Source organism: Gnatocerus cornutus, chromosome 3 (assembly GCF_029298725.1).
Source record: "Gnatocerus cornutus isolate USDA-ARS CGAHR chromosome 3, icGnaCorn1.1, whole genome shotgun sequence".
NCBI classification, from domain to species: Eukaryota; Metazoa; Arthropoda; class Insecta; order Coleoptera; family Tenebrionidae; genus Gnatocerus; species Gnatocerus cornutus.
The window spans coordinates 11868752-11878514 of record NC_142235.1 but is presented as its reverse complement, the minus strand read 5'-3'; the positions used below and the strand labels follow the sequence as shown (position 1 = coordinate 11878514).

Below are 9763 nucleotides of genomic sequence, written 5' to 3'. Positions count from 1 at the left end.
TTATTTATCATTGACAATGAAGCAATTTGCATTCGAATACACATCATTTAGGACATGCAACAGCTGATTGGCTGTGATTAAAACGAATGAATAACGAATTTTCAAGGACCCACGCACTCTTCGGTGGACTTTGGGCACTTTCTTCATGCCATGGTCAACATGACGTTGGTAAAACTGAATTTGAATGAAGAGGAAACAGATTAATTGTGCGTTTGAATTACTTTTGTTGTTCCAAGGCCGATGCAAATGTTATTTTTTTATATATTATTCATAAATCATAATAAAATAAAAAAGATCTAATTTGTGCGACAGCTTCATTGTGGGCAAAACTATAAAACACCGCAGTTCCGAAAAGACTGTATCAAAATGAAACTCTTCATTTGCTTCGCAGTGTGCCTTATTCTGGTAACTTTAGTTTCTGTAAGTTGACGACACTGTGGGTCTTTTCCAGGCGAGTGCCAATGCCCGCGCCGTTGGTAATCACAACCACAACCAGCCCACGCAAGTCGGGGGCGGTTTTGTTGGGGGTTGGGGGGTTTTTGGCGGCGCAGTCGCCGGCGGACAAGCCGAATTGGGTAACACCAGTGCAGGAACTTCAGCTTTGGCGAAAGTAGCCGTCCAATCCAACAGACTCGCAAGTTGCGGTGGACGACGATGTAAGTTAGGGAAATTTATCGAACAGACTGACAGTTGGTAACACTTTCAGCTACCACAGCCGCCCCTACGACCACAACAGCAGCCGAACCTTAGATGTACTAACTAATAAGTAATTAAATATATAACCAGAGTAAAAACACATGTTTTATTGTAAACATGAAACGGAAACTCTAACATTTCCGTTTTTCGTGTATATAAAAGATCACCCTAAATGAAATTCCACCAGAAAAATGGTTGGTAAGACTGTTTTGTTCCTACTGTTTTCGGTAAGTGTGGTACAATGTCAACTGTCTATTTTTACTTCTAATAAACGAATCAGTTGGCAGTAATTCAATCAAAGCCTCTTGCAACGCCCCGCAATGATAAATTGCCACTAACGACTCATGAAAGGGCTCATTTGACTGGTCAACATGGAGCTAATTGTTATGGTATGGGTGGTACGGGCGGCGGTAGTGGTGGCGGTACAGAACGTGAGTTTTTTGTTGGGTTGGTGCAACTGTTTGAAGTGTTTTTTTTAGCCATGCCGTCGGTTCCGGAGCGACTGATGCAGTATTTTGGTGGTAAAAAGACGAAGCTTGTTCAGTGAATTTGGAGATAAATAAAAATGATTGCATTTAGTAGTGTTTTTTTTTTTGGTGTGGTGACAGCTAAACAGCTCTGGAATGTCAAATTCGAGTGCTAACAGGAGTGTCAACTTATTTGCCGAACAGAGCAATGACGGAGAACAACAAATTTAGAACAATAAAAGACGTGGAACATTAAACCAGAATGTACAAAATAGCTAAAAGGCGAGAGAATATTAAAATTTTGTCTAACAAATTTGAGAACAATAGAACATTTAGGAACAGTGAACAGAACATAAATAATTTTTTATAAAAATGGAACAATAGAACTCGCGGAAAATGATTCTGAGAACATCGAACATTGTGAACATAAACAGAGTGAACAAAGTATAGCAATGAATCAAAATGTTTAGGAGAAAAATAAAGGAACACGTAACATTAAAATTCAAGAACAATATATAGTGAAGAACAATAAACCAAGAAAACTGAGTGGTCAAAATGCATAAAACAACTAAAAAATGGGACAACATATTTAGATTTTATTTTACCAATTTGAGAACAATAGAACATTTAGAAACATTGAATTTATATATGACAGTTGAAGAAGAATAGTTGAGACATTTATACAGGTCACAAAGCGAACAGAACATAACAATGGAACAATAGAAATAGTGGAACTGCTGAGAACACCGAACACTGCAATCATCAAAGATGCGAAGAATCAAAATGGAACACTAAAAGAATGTAATGTGAAGAAAATTAAATCAAGAACACTGAGTAGTCAGAATGTACAAATTTGGGAACAATAGAACATTAAGGAACAGTGAACAGAACATAAATAATTTGTTATATAAATGGAACAATAGAACTCGCGGAAAATGATTCTGAGAACATCGAACATTGTGAACATAAACAGAGTGAACAAAGTATAGCAAAGAATCAAAATGTTTAGGAGAAAAATAAAGGAACACGTAACATTAAAATTCAAGAACAATATATAGTGAAGAACAATAAACCAAGAAAACTGAGTGGTCAAAATGCATAAAACAACTAAAAAATGAGACAACATATTTAGATTTTATTTTACCAATTTGAGAACAATAGAACATTTAGGAACATTGAATTTATAAATGACAGTTGAAGAAGAATAGTTGAGACATTTATACAGGTCACAAAGCGAACAGAACATAACAATGAAACAATAGAAATAGTGGAACTGCTGAGAACACCGAACATTGCAATCATCAAAGATGCGAAGAATCAAAATGGAACACTAAAAGAATGTAATGTGAAGAAAATTAAATCAAGAACACTGAGTAGTCAGAATGCACAAATTTGAGAACAATAGAACATTAAGGAACAGTGAACAGAACATAAATATTTTTTTATAAAAATGGAACAATAGAACTCGCGGAAAATGATTCTGAGAACATCGAACATTGTGAACATAAACAGAGTGAACAAAGTATAGCAAAGAATCAAAATGTTTAGGAGAAAAATAAAGGAACACGGAACATTAAAATTCAAGAATAATATAAAGTGAAGAACAATAAACCAAGAAAACTTAATGGTCAAAATGCATAAAACAACTAGAAAATGAGAATTTATAAATGACAGTTGAAGAAGAATAGTTGAGACATTTATACAGGACACAAAGCGAACAGAACATAACAATAGAACAATAGAAATAGTGGAACTGCTGAGAACACCGAACATTGCAATAATTAAAGATGCGAAGAATCAAAATAGAACACTAAAAGAATGTAATGTGAAGAAAATTAAATCAAGAACACTGAGTAGTCAGAATGGCCATAAACCACTAAAAGTGGAGAGAACATTTAGATTTTACCTAACACATTTGAGAACAATTGAACATTTAAAAACAGTGAATCTAAATAACAGTTATATAAAAATGAATAAGACGATTACCTAACACAGAGCGAACATAAACAGATTCCTATAACAATGGAACAGTAAAACTCGCGGAACATTATGTTAAAAACATCGAACCTTGCGAACATAAACAATGAACAAGGAAACAAATTATCAATGTTTAGAACGAAATCAGGGAAATGAAAAACTGAGGATCGCGGAACAGCATAATTTAAGAACAATATTTGAAGAACATTACCAAAAAAATTGAGTGGTAAGAATGCGCAAAAGTAGCTAAAATAAAGATTCGTGAACATTAAATTGTATCTAACAAATTTTAAAACAATAGAACATTCAAAAACAGGGAACAAAATGTCGGTAATAAAAAAGAATAGATAAGACGTTTATAGAACACACAGGCAACGAAAAATAGATTTCTATGACAAAGGTACACTAGAACACGACAAACTTTACGCTAAGAATTTGAACAGAGACATAAAAACGAAAAATCAAAATGTTAAAAACGAAACTATCATGAAAAAAATGGAAAAATAGAAGGAACACGGAACACTTAAATTCAAGAACAATATGTAATGGGCGAAACATTAAACTAATAAAACTGAGTGGAATGAGCAGAAATAGTTAAAATATAGAACACTTATTTTTTACCTAACAAATTTAAGAACAATAGAACATTCTGGAACAGTAAATCAAAATTACTGTTATAGAAGAATAGATGAGACGTTTACAGAACACAAAAGGGACATTATGCTGACACCTAACATTGCAAGTGGACAACCAGAGAAATGTAAAACTAACTAAGGGAACACAGAACTCTTAAATTTAAGAACAATATTTAAGGAACATTACCATGAAAACGGAGTGGTGAGAATGCGCAGAAATAGCTAAAACATGGAAGGGCATTTAATTATTTTTTTCTGAAAGCCTCAATTATTTAAATAAAAACATTTATCATTTTCAATTTAATGAGGTTAAAGACTAATTTAGTTGACGCGCTGTCAAACTGACAGATAAAAAATTAATTCACAAACGGACGCTATTTACTGGAACTTTTACATTTTTGGTAAAGTCCGTTTTTTTATTAAAAAACCACCAACACCGCACTCTCCCAGTACTTTACAACCGGCAACATCGTCGATGGTGACATTTTGGTGATAAAATCAAATAGGTTAGTTTCCTAATTGACAATTTCATTACACAAAACGGCCTTTCAGGCTGTGCCGAGTCTTTTCACTATTAAATCCTTTGATTTGCAATCCAACAGGCTGTAAAAGAAACGTTTTTAACGAAAACACTGCATAATTTTCAGAAATGTCAAAAATTTGGCAATTATTTTCTCACCAAAAATCTCCCTAGGCAACGTTGCCGGTTGTAATGCAGGGGAAGATTGCGGTGTTGGTGGTTTAAAAAAAAAAACGGACTTTATAGTTTATCCGGTGAGAGATTGGGAGATTTCGACAGTTGACATATAAGTTGGTAGCAAATTATGCTACAAAATGCACTAAAAACACTAAATTCTTACGCGAAATGGGTTGACAGGGTTGTCAGTAACTGGGGTTATTTTGTTATTTTAAATTTCGCGCGTATGGTACACTTTTTATTGCGTAGATTCTGTGACTTTTCTGTCATTTAAACTCTCACTGTACGAACAATGATAATAATCATTTTCGGCGTTAAATAGATATACAGAATGATTCTTATTAATATTAATCATATACGGCTTTGCAAATTTTAAGGTAGAGCGTAGTACAATTCGCTAAAAGTTAAACGCGTTACATATAAGCGTAGAATTGACGGGGGTTAGGGTGCATGTATTAATTAATTAATTTTTGGCATTAAACGTGAACATTAAACTACTGCTACTTGTTATGCACCATTAATACGAACTGAAATGATGCAAATCTAGTGTAGGCAAAGCATATTTTGAACAATTAAAATGAATTTGTTTTGCCACGAAATGTTCCCACATGATACGCCTTTGGGCTCCAACTTCGCTGTCACTAATCTGTCATCTGTTAACTCAGGTGTAAGTGTTAGATTTGCGGATTGCGGTTGTTACAAAACGCATGAACACATTTTGTGAGCTTGTTTCATTGTTCTGCGTGGTGGCAAATAACAAAATGACAGTCGGTGCAAAACACGCAATTTCTTCTTATTTGAGCAAAATCGTATGGAATAAGAACACACATGCTCAAAAAATGTCAACGCACCCTTTGATTAATATGCACAAGTTTGCCTAAACTTGTTTAATCCTTATTTAAATTTCTTTTTTGGAACTTACCTTTGATTAATTCTTAACTAATGTGAGATGTTGATACTCTAAACTTTGACAACGTGTTAAGCTCAAAAATCGTTATTCAATTTTCCCCTAATTTTCTCCCTAAAGAATTAAAAGCCGGATTTACACCCAAGAATTTTAGAAATTTTCACAGGAGAGTGGACTGATGGTAATGAGCTGGACTTTATTTACATAACAAGTGCGGAAAGTGACTAATTTCGCACGAGTGTGAAGAAAGACATTTTCCGACGAGTTGTGTACACTATTTTTCCTTCCATCATCAGGAAGACACCCTAAATCTCGACAATAGTTTATTTCTTATCTATTCTAAATGTCATTTTTTTTACGATTTCATATAAAAGTGACGAATTCCACATAGTTAGATGGTTGATGTTTGATCAGTCAAAATTATCTTGCCAAAAACGACCTAACCAACTCATTTTTACCATTATGCATATTGTTTTACAGTGAATCGTCTAGATATGTATTTGAGACAAAAATTCAAGAATTACATTTGTGTTTCAAAATAAGAGTCAATTTTGACAGATCTGTGCGGATATATTCATATCACACTAGTGACTTTTACTATCGTAAATGGATGTACAAAATCATTAACTTTCGGTGTCATTTAATCGTGTGAAATATGTCACTTTTATGTGGGGTCGTAGGAAAATAGTACTTTCCTTAAGATTCACGAAAATGATTCATTACAGACGAGGAACCTATTGAGAGACGACTATTTTGACGCCGAAAATCAGAAACGAAAGTTGATTTTCCCTGCCTAGGAGTGAAACTCTTTTATTTCCCCGCCTAGAAGCGAAAGTGATCCTAATTGTTTCTTTTCGTTCTTGAATTTTTGGCAAAATATCCACAACCGCCTCAGCTGCGGCTATTATTATTTACCAGACATTGCAAATTAGAGACGCAGGAACGCAGGAAAAATGCAAAAGTTACAGTAAATAGCGTTCGTTTGTGAATTAATTTTTTTATCTTTCAGTTTGACAACGCGCCAACTAAATTAGTTTTTAACCTCATTAAATTGAAAATTATTAGTTTTTTCAAAAATAATATAATACTAATAATATAATAAATATAATATAATATAATATATATATAATATATATACTATATAAATATACTATAATATAATAAATAAGTCTCGTCACTTAAATGTCAATACTTGTCTCGGCGTCTTTCAATAGTAATATAGCTATTATTTAACTAGCACTAGAACTTTCAAACACAGGGAATAATAATGGCAGAATAGGTAAAACGTTTACAGAACACAGTGAGAACAGAAATAGGTAGATTTTTGTAACGGTAGACCTCGTGGAACATAATGCTAGGAACATAAACAGGGACTAAAGAAACTAAGAATCAAAATGCATGTCTAGAACAAAACGACCAGAAAATGGAAAACTAAAGGAATAACACGGAACACTTATGCAAGAACATCTAATGTGAGGAACATCAAACTGTATGAACAGGGTATTTTCAAAATCGAAACAAAAAACCATAAACTCATTACTATACTGAAAGAACAAAAAAAAACGTAATAAAAAATATTTCGTACTCAGAACAATTTTTCAAAAATCTATATTTTTCATTCTTGCTAATTTTTAATTATTCTTCTCTTCTCTTCTTCACTAGACTCTTCGCTGGTGTCACTCTCATCAGAATCATTATCAAAAATCACCTGAAAAACCGGCGCAAATAGCGGCATTTTCAAAAAACTTTCCTTTTCGTCAAAATCCACAGTTTTCTCCGCATTTTTTCCACGTTCCACTACATTTGTCATTGCGCGACCTTTTTCGTTTTCTTTTTCTTTGCTTCCATCATTGTTCTTCTCTCGATTATCATTTCCTTTATGTGGAGACGGCATCTTACCACCACCTCTTCTGTTCATTCGCCTCCGAACACAAAAACACGACGACTAAAAAAAAATAACAGAAAACAACAAAAGGGCAAAAATAAAATACCAAAAGCAAAAAAACGAGAAAAACTGAGAACGTCACTTTCATGGTCGCCTCTTAACATTGCGATTTTCGGCAATGTAATGTGCACTGAATACGCAAATTATAGCTTTTTGCACTAACGACAATTTAATACAATGCTGGTTGAAATTTTGGCAATTTATCACATTTTAATGTGGGGGTGGTTCAAGGACAATAAGAACCGGAAGTGCTTGGGAGTGTTTATTTTAATATTGTAATTGTGGTGCTGTTAGTTTGCTTGTTTTTGGCCTTCTTCTTTAGCTTGCTTGTCGTCCTGAGGGCTACGTTTGTTGAGATGGTGGTTGACGAGACCGGCGCCGCCGCCAGCGCCGGCTCCAGCTCCGCCTCCAACACCTGCACCAGCCTGGACACCCATTCCGGCTTGGCCTCCAAAACCACCTCCAGCATTACCGGCGCCTCCTTGAGCGGAGACCAAAGCCACCTAATAAAAAAAAATTATAAAGGAATCTGTGATAATAAGAAGTAGGTTGGCAGGCCTGTCTTTGACAGTTTGAGGTTAAATTATTGCAAAAACCAAAAGCGACTTACTGCAACAAGAACGAGAGCGAACACTGCTAGGTACTTCATTTTGATTTTCACTGGATGAAATCTGGTCAAAATGGGAGTTTGGTGGCGTTATATAGCCACCAAAGCAAAAATTGGTGGTGTTGATCGGAAATGTAAAACATAAAAATAATGAATTTGATTACATTTAATTGTTGCTGGTACCTGCACAAGAAAAACAGGAAATTTGATCAGAACATGACCAACAAGTGTCGTTTTTTTATCTCTCATCTCTCAGTGTTACCAACATTATAAGTACCATCAAAGCCGGGTTTCCGTCATTTGCCATGAAACTTCTAATTACGCTTTTCGTCGTCTTGTTAATCACAGTAATTATGTTTAATTGTCTTTAATTAGCACTAATTTCTGCTTCTAGTTAACGAAAGCCTATGATTATAATCAATGGGTACCAAACGGTGGCGGTGGAGGCGGTGGAGGCGGCAGTGACTACTCCAATTTGGGCGGCGGCGGCGGCGACTACTCCAACTACGGCGGTGGCGGCAACTACGGATCGAATTTCGGAAGGAGATGACCACGAAATGACGTATTTTGATAATTGTACCCGGAAATAAAAAAATAAATTATTCTAAATCGTGCAAATTAGGCAATTTGTTATTGTTAAAGATTTGTATATATTTCCCCACACGTGTTAAATGTGCAGTCAAAATGCGAGCAACGATTTTTTTCGTAGCCGTAATGGCACTTTTAGTTTTGGTAAGTTGGTACCGTGTAAAACTACTCTAATTTTTGTTTGCAGCAGGGCTGCCAGGGGGCTCCCATGAAGGATAAAAATCACGGTTTTACCTCAAAACTACAGTCTCTTATCAGAGATAGAGCTAATTGTTTCGGGTTTACCATAAATATAGTAGTCAGTGAGTACCAACTTAAAAAATAAACTTTTTTTAGTGAGAGTTTCTAGGTACGCAAGCACCTGCACCGGCCACCACAGCGGCGGCTTCCGGGTAGTTCGTACAAAGTTAAGAATAAACTGTTGGCATTACTGTCTGTTTTATTACTAGTTGTGCCAACCATGAAACTCAATTTTTCCGGCCAATGACAATATGGCTCGAAAGTTTTTCATATTTTATATGGGGCGATTTAATAACAAAGAAAAGAAGTGCTTTGTACTGTTTATTTTAAGTTCTAATTAACGGTGCATTTAGTTTCCTTGTTTGTCGCCTTCTTGTTTCGCTTGTTGATCGTCTTGGGGGCTTCGTTTGTTGAGGTGGTGGTTGACGAGACCGCCACCGGCGCCGCCTCCTGCTCCGGCTCCAGCACCAGCACCAGCACCGCCTTGAACACCAAATCCAAATCCGGCTTGGCCTCCAAAACCGCCCCCCATATTACCTCCACCTCCTTGAGCAGAGACTTCCAAAGTTACCTAATAAAGAAAAAAATTATGTACGGTCTTTAAAATTTAGAAGTGTGTTGGTAGCATTGTCTGTTTGACAGTTAAGGTTATGACGTAAGAGATCGTAGTAAGGGCTACTCACTGCAACAATAACGACAAGGAACACTGCTAAGTACTTCATTTTGAATTTTGTTGGATCAAATCTGACCGAACTGGTGGCTTGGTGGTGTTATATACCCACCAAAACAATCATTGGCGGTGTTAAAAGGTGATCGGAAATGTAAAACAGAAAGAATAATGAATTTGATTACATCTAATTATTGGTTGTAACTAAACAAGAAAAATAGCAATGTTGATCAGGACACAAGTTCGGTGTTTTTTTTTTTATTTCAGTGTCACCAACATTACAAATACGGTTGAAGCAGCATATTTTCATCATTTGTCATTTTACAAAGTCAGCAAT

The 9763-nt window shown here is 35.4% G+C and overlaps 1 protein-coding gene and 5 long non-coding RNA genes across 6 annotated transcripts; 4 read left to right on the top strand and 2 right to left on the bottom strand.

The window, feature by feature from the left end:
* Nucleotides 1–294: 294 nt before the first annotated feature.
* Nucleotides 295–794, top strand: LOC148176944 (uncharacterized). Its single transcript, XR_015769728.1, has 3 exons — nt 295–405; nt 452–656; nt 707–794. It is a non-coding gene; the product is annotated as an uncharacterized LOC148176944 (long non-coding RNA).
* Nucleotides 795–838: 44 nt separating this feature from the next.
* LOC148176943 (uncharacterized) lies at nt 839–1274 on the top strand. Its single transcript, XR_015769729.1, has 3 exons — nt 839–923; nt 977–1127; nt 1176–1274. It is a non-coding gene; the product is annotated as an uncharacterized LOC148176943 (long non-coding RNA).
* Nucleotides 1275–7573: 6299 nt separating this feature from the next.
* LOC148176942 (uncharacterized) lies at nt 7574–8040 on the bottom strand. Its single transcript, XM_088032549.1, has 2 exons — nt 7935–8040; nt 7574–7827 (listed from the first exon to the last, which is right to left on the bottom strand). Exons 1-2 carry the CDS (start codon nt 7971–7973, stop codon nt 7615–7617), a joined length of 252 nt encoding a protein of 83 aa, XP_087888675.1. The 5' UTR covers nt 7974–8040; the 3' UTR covers nt 7574–7614.
* A 190-nt stretch (nt 8041–8230) lies between these two features.
* Nucleotides 8231–8549, top strand: LOC148176941 (uncharacterized). The gene is made up of 2 exons (XR_015769784.1): nt 8231–8278; nt 8326–8549. It is a non-coding gene; the product is annotated as an uncharacterized LOC148176941 (long non-coding RNA).
* Nucleotides 8527–8950, top strand: LOC148176940 (uncharacterized). The gene is made up of 3 exons (XR_015769783.1): nt 8527–8663; nt 8707–8821; nt 8869–8950. It is a non-coding gene; the product is annotated as an uncharacterized LOC148176940 (long non-coding RNA).
* Nucleotides 8951–9067: 117 nt separating this feature from the next.
* On the bottom strand, nt 9068–9496 carry LOC148176939 (uncharacterized). Its single transcript, XR_015769782.1, has 2 exons — nt 9443–9496; nt 9068–9330 (listed from the first exon to the last, which is right to left on the bottom strand). It is a non-coding gene; the product is annotated as an uncharacterized LOC148176939 (long non-coding RNA).
* Nucleotides 9497–9763: the final 267 nt, after the last annotated feature.